This window comes from Cibotium barometz, chromosome 40 (genome assembly GCF_041138505.1).
Source record: "Cibotium barometz isolate CiBa-2024 chromosome 40, ASM4113850v1, whole genome shotgun sequence".
NCBI classification, from domain to species: domain Eukaryota; kingdom Viridiplantae; phylum Streptophyta; class Polypodiopsida; order Cyatheales; family Cibotiaceae; genus Cibotium; species Cibotium barometz.
In genome coordinates, this window is record NC_141085.1 from 21808030 (window position 1) to 21827363 (window position 19334).

A 19334-nucleotide genomic window follows, 5' to 3' on the forward strand; every position below is an offset into this window, starting at 1 on the left:
CACGGTGACCAGCATCTGTCCAGTGGCGCTAGAGGGAGGTTTGCCCAGCCAATCAGGCTGCATGGTGTGTGAGAGTTGACCAAAAGAAGTGGAAAAGGAGTTGCCACATGGATGATGACATGTAAAATAAGGCTAGAGAGCCTATATCATTGTATGGTTCATTGTGATATGCAGTGTTCGGGACTGTAAAAGTCTGATTTTCACTCATTTGGACAGCCAGGAGAGCATTTATTGCTACTGTACCTGTTGGTACAGATTTGGCACAGCTTTGTGCAAGTTTTGGCATGGCTGTACACTGATTTGAGTGAGGAAAAGGTTCAATTTCAGCTGTTGTACTTGCCGGTACAGGTTTGGTACATCATTGGTGAGCACTTGGTACTGCTGTACAGTACTTTGGAAGGGCAACAGAGCACATTTAAGGTGCTGTCCAAAATCTGCAGCAACCAGATTTTGGCGATTTCATCACATAAAGTGGGAGAAAAGTTGCATTTGTGCTTCCGCAGTGGGAGATAAAGCTTGGGAGAATAACTGTGAGCACTTTGTGTGCTTTTGGTGCAGTGTTTGCACATTTTGCAGGGAGTCAGGCATTGACAGGTTGCATATTGCTATGGCAACCACAGGTGAGAGCTCTTCATTGCTTCACATCAAGAAGCTTGAAGGCTCACATAACTATGATATTTGGCAAACCCAGTGCTATAATGTGTTGCTCCAGAAAAAGCAGCACAAGCCTATCAAAGAAAGGGGTGTAATGCCCGCTTCTCTTACTGCTGAAGAGTGGGAAGATATGGATGAGCTGGCAAGATCTACTATCATGTTGTCTGTGTCAGACTCTTTACTTTTCAGCATTCGTGAAGAGAAGACAGCTTGGGGAATGTGGCAGAGATTGCAGGACTTGTATGCCCAGCAAAGTGCCTCAAGCAAAGTGTATTGGTTGAAGAAACTCATAGGTCTTCAGATGAAGGAAGGGGCATCTATGACAGCCCATCTAAATGAGTTTAATGGTATTGTCAGCCAGGTCATTAATCAAAAGTTGGCAATGGACGATGAGTTCAAAGCCACTTTTCTCTTATGCACTTTGCCAGAGAGTTGGGACACATTCAGGACAACCACTAGCAATTCGCATGCTATGCTGTCATATGCAGATGTTGAGGGTGCTCTTCTTCAAGAAGAGATGAACAGGAAAAACAACTCTGTTGGAAAGTCCAATGCAATGAATGCACGTGGGAGATCCCAACAAAGGGGAAAAACCCAAGAACGGGGAAGGAGCAAGTCTCGCTCCAAAAAGGATTTGGAATGCCATTATTGTGGCAAGAAGGGACACATTAAAAAGCAATGCTACAAATGGAAAAATGATCAAAAGGAAAAGGGAAAAGGCAAAGACAAAGAGAAAGATGAAGCCAAAGATGTAAAGCCAAAGGGCAAAAGTGGAGTCAAGATTGAAGAAATCAATGTGTCACATGCAGGTGGCAGTGAGGATGAGGTCCTATTTACGTCTTCACTTGATGCCCATTCACTTCTTACAGGTGGTCATGGTATGCACTCATGGATCATTGATTCAGGTGCCTCCTTTCATGTCACAGGTTGCAGAGACTTGTTTGTCAGGTATACTGCTAGCAATGAAGGAGTGGTTTATTTGGGTGATAACCATGCATGCAAGATTCTTGGCAGAGGTGATGTGAGGCTTGTATTTTCAGATGGCTCACAGCTTATGCTCCATGATGTCAGGCATGTGCCTGAGATCAAGAAGAATCTGCTTTCTACTGGACAGCTTGATGATGCTGATTATGTTACCACATTTGGTCGTGGAAAGTGGAAGATTAGTAAGGGCTCACTGGTTGTTGCCAGAGGCTCTAAGGTGGACACTCTTTATTTCATGCATGCAGGTGTTTGTCACCATGCTAATGTAAATGCAACCGAGCTGCCGGAAATCTCTATGTGGCATAGCCGGTTGGGACACATGAGTGTCAAAGCAATTGTCTCGTTTGGGTTACTTGCCTTTTCTAAAGTTTTCAAGTTTTCAGTTTTGTGAGCATTGTATATATGGTAGGCAACTACAGTGCCCTCACAAGAAAGCTCTTGGACGGAAAGATGCTCAGTTAGAGCTTGTGCATACAGATGTATGTGAGATGCCTCAGCTTTCTTTGGGAGGGGCAAAATACTTTGTGTCTTTTATAGATGATGCCACACGCAAGGTGTGGGTTTATCCTCTTCGTTTGAAGAGTGATACATTCTCAGTGTTTCAGAAGTTTGTTGCTCATGTTGAGAATCAAACTGGTAAAACACTGAAAGCTTTGCGTTCCGACAATGGTGGAGAGTATATGTCCAAACAGTTTCAGGACTTTTGTGATGCTAAAGGCATCAAGAGGGAGCTCTCTACTCCTTATGATCCTCCACAAAACGGGACAGCAGAGAGGATGAACAGGACCATTCAGGAGAAGGTCCGTTCTATGTTGTCACATGCTGCGTTACCTCATGGTTTTTGGGCTGAAGCTGTTATGACAGCCGTTCACCTTATAAACAGGTCACCTAACACGAGGCTTGGTGGGAAAGTGCCAGAGGAAGTATGGACAGGGAAGCCTCCGTCATACAAGCACTTGAGAGTGTTTGGTTGCGTTGCGTACGTGCACATACGCAGGGAAATGCGCACCAAACTTGATCCTAAGTCTCACAAATGCATATTCCTAGGATATGGTGACAGAGGTGAAATGGGGTATAGACTTTGGGATCCCGTGAATAGAAAGATTATACGTAGCAATGATGTCATTTTTGATGAAACATGCATGTATAAGGAGCCTGGCAGAGTCATCTTTGATGATGATGGACATCATGGACAACAACCAAGGGCTGTAAATCCGCCATTACAGCAGGAAAACCAGCCCTTAAATGGTGCTGAAAATGGTCCAAATGGACAGCCAGAGATGGAAGAAGATATCCCTATGGATATACCACAGTTAGAGGAGATACCGGGCATGATTTTTCAGCCTTATGGCATGGAACAGGAGCCACCAATGGGTGATATGTAGGCTGGACAGCAACCTGCAAATGATGGTCATTGGGTATGGAGGTCCACAAGACCCTCCAGAGCCCCTGACAGGTTTGTTCCAGGGGTTGACTACTTGATGCTTATTGACTGTGGGGAGCCCTCATGTTATAAGGAGGCTTTACAGAGGGCAGACAAGGCTCTTTGGGAGCGTGCCATGAAGTCAGAGATGGATTCTCTGCACAAAAATGGAACATGGAAGTTGGTGCATTTGCCTGTAGGCAAGAAGGTTTTGCCATGCAAGTGGGTTTACAGGCTCAAAGTTACACCTGATGCAAAGCCAAGATACAAAGCTAGGTTAGTGGCTAAGGGCTTTAAGCAGGAATATGGTGTGGACTTTGAGGAGATCTTCTCTCCAGTGGTTAAAATGACCACACTTAGAGCTGTGTTGGCTTTGGTTGCGCATGATGATCTGGACTTGATTCAGATGGATGTGAAGACTGCTTTTCTTCACGGTGATCTCCATGAGGAGATATATATGCAACAGCCAGAGGGTTATGCAGTAAGTGGAAAGGAGAAGCTTGTATGCAAGCTGAAAAAGAGTCTTTATGGGCTCAAACAGGCACCAAGGGAATGGTATCATAAATTTGATACATTCATGAAATCACAGAAATTCAGGAGAAGTGACATAGATCACTGCTTATACACCAAGAAAGCTTTGGATGGCAGTCTATTGATCCTCATCTTGTATGTTGATGATATGTTGATTGCCGGGAAATCTCGTAAAGAGATGGATGCCTTGAAGCAGAGGCTGCATCAAACCTTTGATATGAAAGATTTGGGTGATGCAAATCACATTTTGGGTATGCGGATACTTCGGGACAGAAATCAGCATGTGTTGTATTTGTCTCAGAAGGAATACATTGGCAAAGTTTTGCAGAGGTTCAATATGGACGGGGGGAAGAAGACTAGTACTCCTTTGCCTCCATATGTGAAACTCAGTGCTATGGACAGCCCACAGTCAGATAGAGACAGGGGTGATATGGCCAAGATTCCGTATGCTTCAGCTTGTGGCAGTCTCATGTATGCCATGGTTGCTACTAGGCCGGACATTGCATTTGTAGTGGGAGTGGTTTCTAGATACATGGCCAACCCTGGCAAGAAGCATTGGGAAGCAGTGAAAGGTGTCATGAGATACTTGAAGGGCACACAGGATTTGTGCATTTGTTTTGGCAAACAGGATGCATTAGTGCATGGTTACACGGATTCGGATTATGCCGGTCATCCAGATAATCGGAAGTCTACTACCGGTTATGTGTTTACATTCACAGGAGGTGCTGTGTCATGGATATCCAGGATGCAGAAGTGCACAGCCTTATCTACTACAGAGGCCGAGTATATTGCAGCCACCACAGAGGCTTGCAAGGAGGCATTATGGCTATCTCGGTTAGTGGTTGATTTGGGTTATACAGGGGATATTCCATTGTTGCATTGTGACAGTCAGAGTGCCATCCAGTTGGCAAAGAACCCTGTCTTTCATGCAAAGACGAAGCATGTGGATGTGAAGTATCACTTCATCAGAGAGGTGATAGAGAACAAGCAAATTCAGCTTGTTAAGATTCATACGGATGACAACCCGGCTGATCTGTTGACAAAGAGTTTGCCTCCGGAGCGGTTTGCTCATTGCAGACACTTGATGGGCATTGGATGAGGCCAGTTTCAGCCTTGATATGGCCTTGTATATTATCATGTACATGCTGATTTTTTCTTTTCCTTTACTTAAGGGCACTTTGCCTTTAAGTGGGAGGTTGTTGGGGTAAAGGCATAATGCCCACCCTTATAGTGTGTACAAGCCCATAAGTTATAGTACATAGTACACTTAGTACTTTTAATGTACTAAGTGCACTATGTGTACTAGTGCAATATACATGTGTGATAGGGGAGTCACACACTCAATATTATGAGTTGACTTATTCCCACAACTCTCTCTCTCTCTCTCTCCCTTGTTCTCTCTGTGTATGTCTCCCACATGAATTCTAACCCTAATTCTCCCATTCAAAAGCTTGGCAAAAGCAGGCACCCCTATCAAGTATATAAGAAGCTTGTACTCTCTTGCAGAGATATAGAAGAACTCGTGGAGAACCACCTTGGGGAGAGCAAGAACCTTGTCATCATCTTCTCCTCTCCTCTACATCATCACTTGTGGAGAGCCATCTTGGAGGATTTTCCTTGTGGAGAACGAGGAGCTTCGTTGCCATTATCATCATCTTCCTCTCCACCTCTTTGCGTCACTCTGCTCTGCTTTAGAGCCACCGCCGAGCCGCCTCCGCCACCTTTGCCGGCTGAGCCAGCAGTGGTGTCTTCCACCCTAGAGCCGCCTGTCGCCCCCTTCCGCCCAGAGCCGACGATTTTTGTCGCCCAGAGCCACCTGTTCCCCCCTATTTGCTCCTCCACTGCCGCTTGTTAGCTGCCACCTGCCACCTCCGGCAGCCGATCTGCTTGGACTTGAAAGTTGAAGCTTGGACTTGAAAGTTGAAGCTTGGGCATGGAACTTGGATATGGAGCTTAGGCATGGAACTTGGATATGGAGCTTGGACTAGAAGCTTGGGCATGGAACTTGGACACGAACATGGAACTTGGACATGAACATGGAACTTGGACATGGATCTGGACTTGGTTTTGGATTTGGATTTTGATCCGGATTTGGACTTGGATTTGATTTGGATTTGGACTTGGATTTGTTTTTGGACTTGGATCTGGACTTGGATATAGAATTGGGACTTGAACTTGGATTTGGATTTGGATATTGAATCTGGTACGAGCCCTGTGAGAGATACTTGTGGGTCATCTCTGTGGTGTGCTTGGCATGAGAGATCTTGTGCCTAGACATCGACATTGACTTGGATATCCTACATCGACAGATCTGATTGTTTTGTATTCATTGATTGTATTAATCTTGGGCAGTGTGCCCGTGGATTGTTCCTGAATAAATTCTTTAAAGGGGGCGGGGCTTGTTCCCCACTCAGTGTTGTGTATTGTGCAACATCCCCATTCTCTTTTCTCTCTCCCCTCTCTCTCTTTATATCTTTATCTCTTGGACACGTGGCTGAGTCTGTCATCACTGCACGCCTTGATGGGCATACAGTGGTATCATAGTAGGATTTCTCTTGAAGAAACTTTCTTGGGGTGAGAGCCATGTCGAGAGCAGAGGGAGACCAAGGGCCTCATGAAGGGAATAACTAAGAGGTGGATCCAAGACTTCAGGATGAACTAGGGTCATCAGAAGAGTATCATGACTTTCAGCAGTTCAGGCGATTTCTCAGAGACGAAGAAGTTCTTGCTTGGAGAACCAAGAGGGAACAGGATCAGAGAAGAGCTCAAATGTTTGAAGATTTCATCAAGGATCGAGCCACCAAAGCCAAGGGAGTTTAGGCTGCTAAAGCTTGTCTCAGAAGGATCTAGAGCTACTTGGTCTATTTCTCGTGGAGGAGACAAGGAGGCTACTCATAGGCCTGCTATCTTAGACGCCACTTGTTCGGAATAGGTAAGGGAAAGAAGGGACACTTGGCTGCAAATTGTCCCGACAAGCCAAAGTAAGAAACCAGAGAAATTGAAAGATCATCAGATTGACACCATGCCAAGAAGCTCAACAAGAGGAGATTATGAAGCAAATGACCGAGCTATTGGAAAAGGGTTTGATTAGACCTAGCTCATTATCTTTTTCCTCCTTAGTCTTATTGGTTCAGAAAAAGGATGGTTCTTGGCGTATGTGTATTGATTACAGGGCTCTTAACAAGATCATTGTGAAGAACAGGTTTTCTATTTCTAGGATTGATGATATCCTAGATAGATTGGATGGAGCCACTATCTTTAGCAGGATCGATTTGAAGAGTGGTTACCATCAAGTCAAGATTGTTTCAGAGGACATTCACAAGACCGCATTCAGGACTACCTTTGGACTCTAGAGTATTTGGTGATGCCTTTCGGTCTTATCAATGCGCCAACTACTTTTAACTGAATGATGGAAAGAACATTTCGAGCATATAGAAAGTTTGCAGCCACTTTCTTTGATGACATTATTGTGCATTCAAAGAACGAAGAAGAGCATCGAAAGCACTTGGATATGGTATTTCAGGAATTGCGGAAGCACAAGTTGTATGTGAATGGCAAGAAGAGTGAGTTCTTTTTGTCAGAGATTCACTACTTGGGCCATATAGTGTCCAAAGAAGGGGTCAGGATGGACTGAGATATGGTCTAGGCTATTATGGAATGGCTAGAGTTGACTAGTGTGCATGCAGGTCGAAGTTTCCTTGGCTTATGCTCTTATTACAGGAAGTTCATCTATTGATTTGCCGTGGTAGCAAGTCCACTACATGATTTGACAAAGAAAGCCGTGGGATTTCGGTGGGCCAAAGCTAAAAAAGAATCCTTTGAAGCACTAAAGTTTTATGCTAGCAAAGGACTAGTATTGATTATTCCAGATTTATCAATACCATTTATGGTAGAGTGTGATGCGTCAGGAGATTGCATTGGAGCAGTCTTGAACCAAGAAGGCCATGCCGTGGCCTATGAGAGTCCAAGACTTCAAGGAGTTGAAAAGACCACACTCACTTACGAGAAAGAATTGATGTCTATCATTCATGCTTTAAAGATTTGGAAGCACTATCTTATGGGTGTTGAGTTTGTTATCAAGACAGATCATCTAAGTCTTAGGTATTTTATGTCTCAACCTAAGATATCAGAAAAGCATATAAGATGGGCTAGTTATTTGGCCCAATTTCATTTTCAGATTATGCATACCCATGGTAAAGACAACAAAGTAGCAGATTGACCTGTCGGCTGCACAGTGGACTGTCGGTTGCAAGGGCAAGTCAGAGCTGCGTTTTATGGAGAATATGCCCAATCGGCCAGCACTCCAATGGTCCAAGGGCCTATATAAAGGCATAGTTGCTCATAGATAGATTCATTCACTCCCCCTTTGGGTGAGGGTCTAGACTAGGATTAGAATAGGGTATTTCACAACCTTTTCAAGGCAGCTCATGGCTGTAGAACCTATGTACCTTTTTGTACCATATGAAGGTATTGAATTTCCAACCATCTCTCTCTCTCTTCTCTCCCTTCTGTCTGCGTCCTTGCATCAGCATGTTCTAAGTGGTGTTTAGGGCTGAAAGAAGACTCTCAGAGCTTCTGCGTGTTACATATTTCTATTGGCCTACTATGAAGAAGGACATTGAACTTTATGATTCGAGAATGTTTGGTTTGTTAGAAGGTTATTGCACCCATTGAATGATCTATGGGAGGATATTGCTATGGATTGCCAAAGTCGGGGAATTATGGCAGATCATTGGAAGATATATAATGTTTTCCATGACAGTTTATTGAAACCATGTACAGGTTATTCCTAGATTTGAAGGATCCACCAGGGGTGGAAGAGCCAGAACAGATTGTGTTTCATTATGGGAGAAAAAGAGGAAAGACTGGTCAAAAAGTTCCTCTTGGAATTCAAGAATTATTCGCTATTGAATGCAAAATGGATGCCAGAGAAGTACTTCTAGGACTATCCAGATATACTTCGAGCTTATGAGGAAGTGGTTAGTCTAGATGTATTTGAAGTACAGATATGGATGTCTTGCGCGATCACGACAGATTCAAGAGGGAGGGATTGTGCCTCTAGCTCTCTTCATTGTATATATATATATATATATATATATATATATATTGGACTCGAATTGACCATTATTCTGCGTATATAATGGTTACTTGACATGCTCTAGTTTGGGTGGCAACGATGACCGATAGCCCAAGGAGCAAGATTTGTGTATGGGAGTCAACAATGTCAGTTGACCCATTGGATGGCAACAATGCCAGATATCTAGGAGAGTCGGGTGGTCATTGCGACCAGATGGCCTAGATGACTATATTGGATTTCGCAATCGGGCGGTCATTGCGACCAGATGGCCCATATGACTGTATTGGATTTTATAGTCGGGCGATCAATGTGACTAGATAGCCCAGATGACTATTGATGAACCCTCGGGCGGTCCTAGGGACCAGATGGCCTTGAGGATAGTCTGAGCGGTCCTAGTCATTAGACAAGACAATCCATGAACAGGAGGATCATTACTTGTGCATTGCATACTGATGTGTGCTGTTTTTGATGTATGGACAATGCTTGGATATATGGCATGTGATAATCCACTGGGCTCCAGAATACTTGGCCAGTACCTGGAATACCCAGTAGACGTGAATGATGCATACTTGTTTGTTGACTAGCTTGTGTCTAGTTTTTGCAGGAGGTAAGTATGCATTTATTTTATGTAACACATGTGATAGGCCATGAAGATGTACCATCAAGAGCAAGGACATCGGTCAAAGAAAAGACATTGAGATGTTACCAGATGAGCAGATGACACTACAGATATGGGGAAAGACCAGATGCACAAGCTCACTAGATGGGGCAAGTACCATCAAACATATGGAAGTACTTCATGTACTTGAACACATGGATATACATGGAACATATGGATGTGCTTGGAACACTTGCAGTCCGTGGCTGAGGACAACTGCGATATAAGAGGGAGGGAATGTACCTATTTGGCCCTCGTAGCTCTTTTCACATGATAGAACTCATGCCCAGATACATGGACAAGTTGATGGACACATGGGAACATGGTTCCTAAAGTCGACATTGGAAAAAGCAGGAGTCTTGCTCAAAAAGCAAGAAAAAGCAAAAAGTCAAACTATGTTGACCAAAAGCGAAAGGTACCATTGGAAAGAGGACATCGAATTGGACCAAAAAGCTAAAAGTCACTTTTTCAAAAAGCAGCTCTAGGGCCAAAAAGAAAGGCCCTGAAGGTGTAAAAGCACAAATCAATAACTTTGGCTATCATTAATAATATTCTGACGTTAATGGGGATGTCGTAGTATCTAGTCCATACTATGCATAATGGAGTTGATAGTTATATAGTCTTGTCGGTTGACTACCATGAGTATATAACATGCACGTTCCTAAAAGGTGAATTTGTGCATGTTCTTGGATTCATCTAGGTATATATATATCATTAATAATATTTAATAAAAAGCAAAAGCAAGAAGATAAAACAAAGCAAAGCTTGGCAAAAGCAGGCTACCCCTATCAATTATATAAGAAGCTTGTACTCTCTTGGAGAGATATAGAAGAACTCGTGGAGAACCACCTTGGGGAGAGCAAGAACCTTGTCATCATCTTCTCCTTCCCTTTGCATCATCACTTGTGAAGAGCCATCTTGGAGGTTTTTCCTTGTGGAGAATGAGGAGCTTCGTTGCCATTATCATCATCTTCCTGTCCACCTCTTTACGTCACCCTGCTCCGCTTTAGAGCCACGCCATCGGCTGGGCTGCCTCCGCCAACTCCGTCAGCTGAATTGCCACTTCCGCTGGCTGAACCACCGCCTCCGCCGGCTGAGCCGCTTGCCGCCGCTGTTGCCCAGAGCCGCCTTCCACTGGCGATTTCTGGTGTTTTTTTCCTTGTTTGCTCCTTCACTGCCGCTTGTTGGCTACCACCTGCCACCTCTAGCAGCACCTTTTTGAGCCGCCCTGTTTGGAGGGCTGCCACCCTTTGAAGAAACACCACCTCCTCTCTTTTGGTGAAAGGAGCTTGGACTTGGAAGCTTGGGCATGGAACTTGGATATGGAGCCTAGGCATGGAACTTGGATATGGAGCTTGGACTTGAAGCTTGGGCACGGAACTTGGACATGAATATGAAACTTGGACATATAGCTTGGACATGAATTTGGACTTGGACTTGATCTGGACCCGGTTTTGGATTTGGATTTGGACCTGGATCTGGACTTGGATTTGATTTGGATTTGGACTTGGATCTGGATTTGGACTTGGATTTGTTTCTGGACTTGGATATGGAATTGGACTTGGATATGGACTTGAACTTGGATTTGGATTTTGATTCATTGGATTTGAATATTGGATCTGGTACTACCTTGGTGAGAGATACTTGTGGGTCATCCCCGTGGTGTGCTCGGCATCAAAGATCTCGTGCCTAGACATCGACATTGACTTGAATATCTTACATTGACATATCTGTTTGTTTTGTATTCATTGATTGTATTGATCTTGGTAGTGTGCTTGTGGATTGTTCCTGAATAAATTCTTGAAAGGGGGCAGGGCTTGTTCCCCGCTCAGTGTGGTGTACTGTGCAAGATCCCCATTCCCTTTTCTCTCTCCCCTCTCTCTCTCTTTATATCTTTATCTCTTGGACACGTGGTTGAGTCTGTCACTGCACGCCCCGCTGGGCTTACATTCTTCTATGTACCTGCAGCACACTTCAGGAAAAAGCCCATTCTCTACTCATTCACCATCGTCCTTTTGCCCTCACAGATGGAATCTATGTTTGGGTGGTGAGCTAGCCTGCAGCGCTTCTATTTGGTACTAATGTGGTTGTTTGTGTTTAGAGAGATCTTGGTGGATCTTATAGTTGGTATCAGAGTCAAAAGTATCACTGGAGAAACTTCAAGTTTTGCCCAACTACTGTGTGGTAATCCAATGTCACATGCACTATGCACGGAGGTGGAGTGTGACACACTGGCTCATCAACAGTGCTATACTTATACATATGTTTAGTACCCTTTTTAGGATTGATTGTCGTATGCCATGACCCCATTGTGAGCCCATTTCGGGACATGTCAGGCATGAGCTACGTAGGTCAATCTCCCAACCTTAGATGCCAGGGTCAGTCCCTTAACCCACTTTGAGGACAAGCATTTAGGTCATCTGAGGTTAGGCATGGTAAAAGTTAGTCTTTTAGATGCATATATAGAGCACATAGTTGTCAGGTATGATACTGCACGATTCGTACGATACGATACCGCACATGAAAATATGGTATGATATAAAAAAATTTCTTATCGTACGATAAAACACGGTGTTCTAAAAAAATACTTATAAACTTAGGTATTTTCAATTTCGAGATATGGAGTATTTGAAAAAGGAGGGAACCATCATAGTATAGAGGAAGCTCAAATAGCTATAGACAAGCAAAAACAAGACCATTACTCCCCAATTTTTTTTTTGGAAAGAATTTGTTTTCCTAGAAAAATCTGTATAGTATCGTACCGTACGGTATTCCGTACGATATGCCGTCGTACGTCGTACGGAAGCAACTATGATAGAGCATATTACAACATTTAGTTATCTTGGTATATGGGCCGGCCTATTGGCCAGCCCATAGGGCATGATAGGACATGGGCTTATGGGCTAGGCCATTGGCCAACCCATCGGAGAGCCCTAGGTACCAGTCGGCAGCCTGTATGGGGCTAGGAACCTGTCGGCCACTTAGGGATATCAGTCGGCCACCAGGAATAGAAGATGCCACAACAGCTAGACTCTCACAAAAGACCAAGCGCAGCATTTAATGCATGAAAGACCAGGTTGTGAGCTTCTGTAAACGCCGACAGCCAGTTGTCTCCACGACCAGCAGCCTGGACTCATATTAAAACAGCCCCTCATTCCATTGCATAAATCCATCTCATAAAATCAGTATTCTCAGAACACACTGCAGATGAAGACTTTGGTCTTTGCAAGCATAGTTCACAGCCAACCACCTAGTGCATCAGTCCAAAGGCAGCCTCAAAGTTTGCATAAGGAGTCAGCCTTCATTAGTGCATCTCCCTCAGCAAGGTTGGGTGTGCATAAGGCTATCTGAAGTGGCTTGAAAGTTGGCTTTGAACCGCTTGATGGTTCAGCAAACGTTTGGTCTACAATGCCCTTGTGTTTGGCCGTCCCCTTGTGTTTGGCCGTCTCCGTCAGTCAAGTCTTAGTAAGTTCATTGTAATAGTTCTCCAAATTAATACAAGCAAATACTCCTGCGTGCAGGGGGGCCCTTCAGTGGGTGAATTGGGACCGAATCTGGTGTTGTTTCTCTCTCTCTCTCTCTCTCTCTCTCTCTCTCTCTCGTTCTACCTCTTGTGTATAAAAGATTGCTTCATGCTCACTTCATAAAGGTATAAAGAAGGTCTTGCATGATCTGGCGAGTTGCATGTTACATTGGTATGAGAGCTTTTGGTTGTGACTACCTAAGTGAGAGAAAAACCGTTAATGGTAAAATTGAGGTTAGGGAAAACCACTCAGCCATTCACCATGTCAGGAGACGAAGAAAGAAGTTACCAAGAAGCATCACTGCAGAATAAAATGTCCACGAAGACACCATTGCAGAAGAAAGTGTCTTGGAAGAGGCAAGAAAAGAAGAAACGCTTTCCTAAAGCGCAATGATAATCCTTCAAGAGCTAATGGAACAAAACAGGTTACTCGGGCTACTTCTACAAGAAGCAAAAGAAGAACAGCCTAAAGAGCAGATTATGGTTGGATCCCCAAAGTTTTTAGCATATGCTTCTTCTCATGGAGCAACAAAGAAGACGGGAACTTGATGAGGCGTGATAGATAGAGGAAACCAAACGTAGGGAGGTTGAAGACGGATGCCAGGCAGAATGTGCGGCGGCATAATACCAATATAAGCTATATCAAGAAGCCATGCAACTCTAGCATCAGCAGTTGCTAGCAACTTGTCAAGCTAGTCTTATTGCAATGCTTCCCAAAACTGCAAGCACCTCATCCGCTCCAACAACTACCGTCATACGACCTCAACCAAACTTTAGTAAGTATGATAGTAAGTGATCATTCTACAGTTACACAGTTTATTCATCAATTTGTCGCATATTTCCCTTTAGCTAAAGTTTAAGATCCATAAAGCAAAGTCCATCTGGCTTTACATGCACGGAAGCTTTGTGTCTTCTTTCAACCCTAAGTGCCTTTCATAGGAACATATAGATGCACAACACAAATAGAGAGATGGTTGTGTATTTTCAGTATATTCATATAGTACAAAAGGGTACATGTTTTTGGCAGCCATAGGCATGCCCCAAAAAGGTGGAAAACCCTATCTTGTCTATCTACTGTGATCCAACACTTGTAAGGTGTCAGATGTTGAATCAAAGGCTGGATGCGCCTATATATAGTTCCCAACTCTGCCCAATAACTAGCCGATTAGCTGTCGGTCAGTTCAAGAACACAAAAACCCATGAGTGCTGCCGACTATCACCATTTGGTCCACCCTTATGATTCAGATAGTGTCCGGTGAGCTTGGGCCTATTATTCAAAGGATGTGAATGGGGAATTTTCCAAGGTATTATGGGTTACGAGACAATTTGGAACTCTATGAATTGTGATTTCACACATACATGATATGGTGTGCACAAGTACAGGCTCATATGTAACGCGCAGAAGCTCTGAGAGTCTTCTTTCAGCCCTAAACACTCTTGGAAACCATCTGATGCAAAACGCAGATATAGAGAGAGAGTAGAGAGAGAGAAGTGCTAGAAAATTCAGTATATTCTATGGTACAAAAAGGTACCTAAATCTGCAGCCATGGGCTGCCTTACATAAAAGGTGGTAACACACCAAAAATCTATCCCCTATGGGACCCCTAATGACCCAAACCCCTAGAGGGAGTGAATGAATACAACATGGAGCACTTGGCCCTATTTATAGGCCTTTCCAAGCTTGGCCAACTGGCCGACTGCCAGTTCCATGACCATGTGGTACTTCAGCGCTGCCTGACTGGACTCCAGTCCACACACACACTAGCGCCTGTAGCCGACTGGTGCTCTTACCATAATTGGGGGTACGTGAGAAATTGAAGAGCTAGTGGAATGCCTCTAAGAAATTTGAACAAGTGGGTGTCAAATCAGGTGAAATTGACCAAGAAGTCAATTTTGAGAAGTGTTATACATAGTCACAAGAAACATTTCATCTATTTCATCGTTTTGTTTTTTAAAGAAAATTGAGATAAAAGAGGAGAAGAAAGTGAAGGGGAAGAAAAAGCCGAGAAGAATAAGTTTTTATTTTTTAAATCAAATTCGGGAAAAATCTCATTTTTGGGCGAAATGGCATTTTGGTTGGGAGTGTTTCGATTCATTCCCAAAACTTTTCGTCCGTTTCGTCTATTTGTGTTTCATAGGGACAAAGGGGTTTTCATGTGACTATGATCAGGGATCAGATGAATACAAAAGGACTTGATCTTGCCTATTTATAGGAAGAAGAAGACGAGAAGAATAAGATTTTTATTTTTAAATCGAATTCTCATTTTTTGGGTGAAATGGTGTTTTGGTTGGGAATGTTCCGATTCATTTCGAAACGTTTTGTCCGTTTCGTCTATATCGTGTTTCGTATGAACAAAATTGGTTTTCATGTGACTATGATCAGGGATCATATGAATACAAAAGGAACTGATCTTGCTTATTTATAGCCTCCGAAATACCCCTAAGCTGTAGTTAGCCCGATGGACTCCTGTTGGCCAGGTCCTTGGACAAATAAATGCCAAAATGCTACTAAAATGCCAAATTGTCAGGTTATGTCCTCCAGCTTCTTCTGACTGCCTTGGGTAAAATAGCCACCTTTAATCTTGGCTGTTTATTGCCCCAAAAAGGTGGCTAATCACATACTAAAATTGGGGATTAAGCATGCCCACATGTTGTGCATGTGACATTAGGACATATGGATGTGATGGATAATGCTTTGGGTGTAGCTCACAAGATACAAGTGAATGATTGACTCGAGCAATGGCGCGTTGATGATGAGTTGGAAGATCAAGAATTTATGGTAATCAATGATGAGTTGGAAGATCAAGAATCTATGGTAATCAATGATAGTGATGTCATGGGCTGTATATGTTTGTGGGGGGCTGGAAAATTTGTAGGAGGAAGTGGATTGCAGAAGGAAATAATGTGGCGTGCCGTGCAACTATGTTTTGTATTTGATCATGGACGAGTGTTTGTGCTCGCGGAGGTGATGTTTCCTCTACAAATTGGGAGATTAATGCCTGATGGTGAACCGGATTTGTGTTTGGTTGACACTTGATTGATGGTGACAATGGGATCATGATGTATGTTCATGAAGAGATGAAGCTAGATCGTGGCACAATGGATTTGACATCAAATGTGAGAGAGGTATAAAAGCTTGTTGGTATTTATGTGGGTAAGGCAAACAAGTTTGTCTTGATTGACTTGAAGACAAAGACATGTCACAACTGCCAAGAAATTGTGGACTGAGGACATATCAAGTCTATATTGGATTTCGTCATCGATTGTTGAGGACGTGTTGAGATTGAAGACCTTGCCAAGTACATAAGTACTTATGAACTTTGGGGGTTAAAATTATTCTTATGCAAGGATATTCATGTTATCTTATGCAAGGATGTTCATGTTACCTTAGAGAGGAAGTACCAAGCTTTGTTATTTTGGAAAAGCTTTTAGAAAGCTATTATTGGTAGCAATTTTATATAAAAGGCTGTAAGGAGTAATCAAATAATTAGATCTTGTGAGGTATTACCTTTGTATCAGAGCTTTGGTTTCTCACTTGAAAGAATGAAAACAATCCAATGGCTTGTAAACATGGTAGTTTGAAATGTAATGGTGTCTTTACCTGTTTATAATGCAGATGGCCAGGACTCAAAAGAATAAAGCCACAGCTCATCATTTGGGTCTATTAAAGGTGAAAGCAAACCTCGGACTCTTTGTTCATATGTACACTGGGATCTGACCTCGGTTTATTTCAAAAGATGTTTTTTAGTTTTTCACACTCATGGGATTTTGTGTAATGTGGTTGTGCTCAGGCAAAACTTGCTAAATTACGCAGGGAGATTTTGGCACCTCCATCAAAGGGTGGCGGTGGCGGTGCAGGAGAGGGGTTTGATGTGACTAAGAGTGGGGATTCAAGGGTTGGTCTGGTTGGTTTTCCTTCCGTGGGCAAATCAACCCTTCTGAACAAGCTGACAGGCACCTTCTCTGAGGTATGCTATTGAGTTGAACAAGCCTTGGTGGCTTTGTGGTCACACATGGAACATCATTGGACAGTGTGCTTGCCATTGCATTGCTTTTGGTGATCTAGAGTTGAAATCCTGTGGTTCAGCTACTTTCCTTTTTGCCGTATGGGACTTTATGTGCATTGCCTCTGCAACCTTCATATAAGTTCATGCTATACATGCTGCACTTAGTGGAGGACCTTAAGGTGCAAGCCATTGACTTCTAACACTGGTGTCTTGACTACTCTCATCAGAGGTGAGGCTGTAGACTGGCTATGGAATATAGTAAATGTAATTAGCAGGGTAGGGAGGACGTGGGATCACTAACAATGGACTATTAGGATAATCCATTGTAGACTTAGGTTAGGGTAAGAGCTATAGCTTGAGTGGCTAACTATAGCAGACAATATTGTGTACACAAGCAGGGGGTTGTTTGCAATGCAGGTGAATGCTGTGGTGAGTGGTGAACATATCTCTGTGTTCCAACCCTAAACATGGAGCTCCTGGTAGCAGTTCTCCTCAGAAATCTCTGATGCTCCACCTATGTGGACTAGTTAAGTTTTGTCCAGGCTACCTGCCCCTTTATTGGGGTGGCTACCCAAGTGGGTGGTGATGCTTGGATGTCTGCCTGAGGTAAGAGAAATGGGCCTGATCTGCTTGCCTTGCTGTTCTTTATATGCTCTTAGATTCTGTTGTTCTGTCCTCACTCTCCTAAGCCAGTGGGGTGGTAACCTCATGTTGATAACTCCTTGTCCTTGCTAGTGCTTACCTCTAGCGATAACTCCTTGTCCTTGCTAGTGCTTACCTCTAGCGATACGTCACACTCACAAGCCATTTTGTTATGAGATCTCAGTTGCATGCGCAGGTGTGCGGGCCTGTGTGCGCACGCATGCACACACACACATACTCACACACACAGAGCATGCATACACGTGTGCACAGAGATGCACATGCACAGCTTTTCAAGTGTCTCGAATGGGATTAAGGGTTCTTTGCTCTTGCGTGCAGGTGGCTTCATATGAGTTCACAACCTTAACGTGCATTCCAGGAGTCATCAACTATCGAGGTGCCAAAATCCAGGTTTTTTTTCTCTCAGAAAGATGATCTTACTGCTGAAAATATCTTTGATGTTTTTTCCCATTCAAATGCAGCATCTTTTGGGTTTTTAAAGGAAATTTTGATTTGTTTGAAAGGAAAGCCAAGCATGCTGGTATATCAGCAGCCTAGGGCTTTGATAAAGGACCAACCCCTCCTTGTGTATTTGACTATTGTGCTTGTTACATGCTCTGAGGTTGATTGTGATAACGCACAACAGGGCCTTCTTTATACCTTTCTGTGGTGAGATTCTTTAGCATCCAATTCAGAGAGTAGAGAGAGAAGAGAATGAGAGAGTGAAGTAAACGACACCTTATTGGGTCCCAAATACCCACTGAAAGGCCTGCCCCCCGCCCCCTGCAAGCAGGAGTATTTGCTTATATTATTCTTTGGAGAATGCTGTACAATGCTTGAGAAACAAGCGATATGACTGCCCAACGCAAGGACGAGGAAGACCGTATGTTGGCTGCGTATCCACCAATCCGAGGCACTGCAAAAGACTCTTCGGGCCACTGATGCAAGTTCATATAGCTGTAGGACTCCACATATGCTGGCTGAATGCTGAAGAGGTACTTCAATGTTTGCCTGGAGAAGAATGGATGCTGAACTGCTGCTTGTACTTTGCTGAATTACTGAATGATTAATGGGGAATGATGCGCTTGACTTTTATATGGCAAAAAGGTGCTGGTCGGTCCATGGAAGGACTGTCGGCTTGCTCCATGTGGACAAATATTGCCTTTTTATGCATTTAAATGCTGGCCGACTTGGGAACTGCCCACAACTTGCTGCTGAACTGCCTGCATTGAAATTGTGGCCAACTTGGGTACTGCCCACAACTTGCTGCTGGCCGACACAAGACCTGCTGTTTGCCTATTGCCATGCTGGCCGACTATTGCCTATAGGCATGTAGTGCTGGCCAGCAGCTTGTTGGGAGGCTCTAATGCTGGCCGATTGCATGGAGGGGCATAGGTAGGCAGCCGACTAGCTGCCCATGCCCCTTCATGGCCTAGATGCTGCCTTTGGTGATCTCCCATGCTCAAGGGATGGCCTTGGCTGTCCCATAAGCACCTAATGCAACTATATGCTTGCTAATGCAAGACCTACTGCTAAAGCTGACTCTACATGCACTATGTGATGAATTCTCCAAGTGAGTTAAGAGGACAAGACCTACTGCTAAAGCTGACTCTACATGCACTCTTGATTGACCTCTATGGCTCGGAGAGTGACCTACGTAGCTCATGCTTGACTGTCCCTGGACTAAGGGCTCACAATGGAGTCACGGTGTTAGACAAATATTCCTATAAAAAGGTACTATACTCTACAAATGTTGCTCTGATGATCATGCCAGTGTGTCACTATGTACCCCAGTGCAGGGTGCATGTGACATTCCCTCTTGCTGAACTTGGCGG

At 43.7% G+C, this 19334-nt stretch overlaps 1 protein-coding gene across 2 annotated transcripts in view; it reads left to right on the plus strand.

Annotated features, from left to right (window-relative positions):
* Positions 1–19334, plus strand: part of LOC147615315 (GTP-binding protein-like protein) — a 79487-nt gene that overhangs the window by 2850 nt on the left and 57303 nt on the right. For both annotated transcript variants that reach the window (XM_086779394.1, XM_086779395.1), the window contains exons 2-4: positions 16467–16520; positions 16642–16818; positions 17839–17910. In XM_086779394.1, the coding sequence (XP_086635520.1) occupies positions 16467–16520; positions 16642–16818; positions 17839–17910 (303 nt within the window). The remainder of the gene's footprint in view (positions 1–16466; positions 16521–16641; positions 16819–17838; positions 17911–19334) is intronic.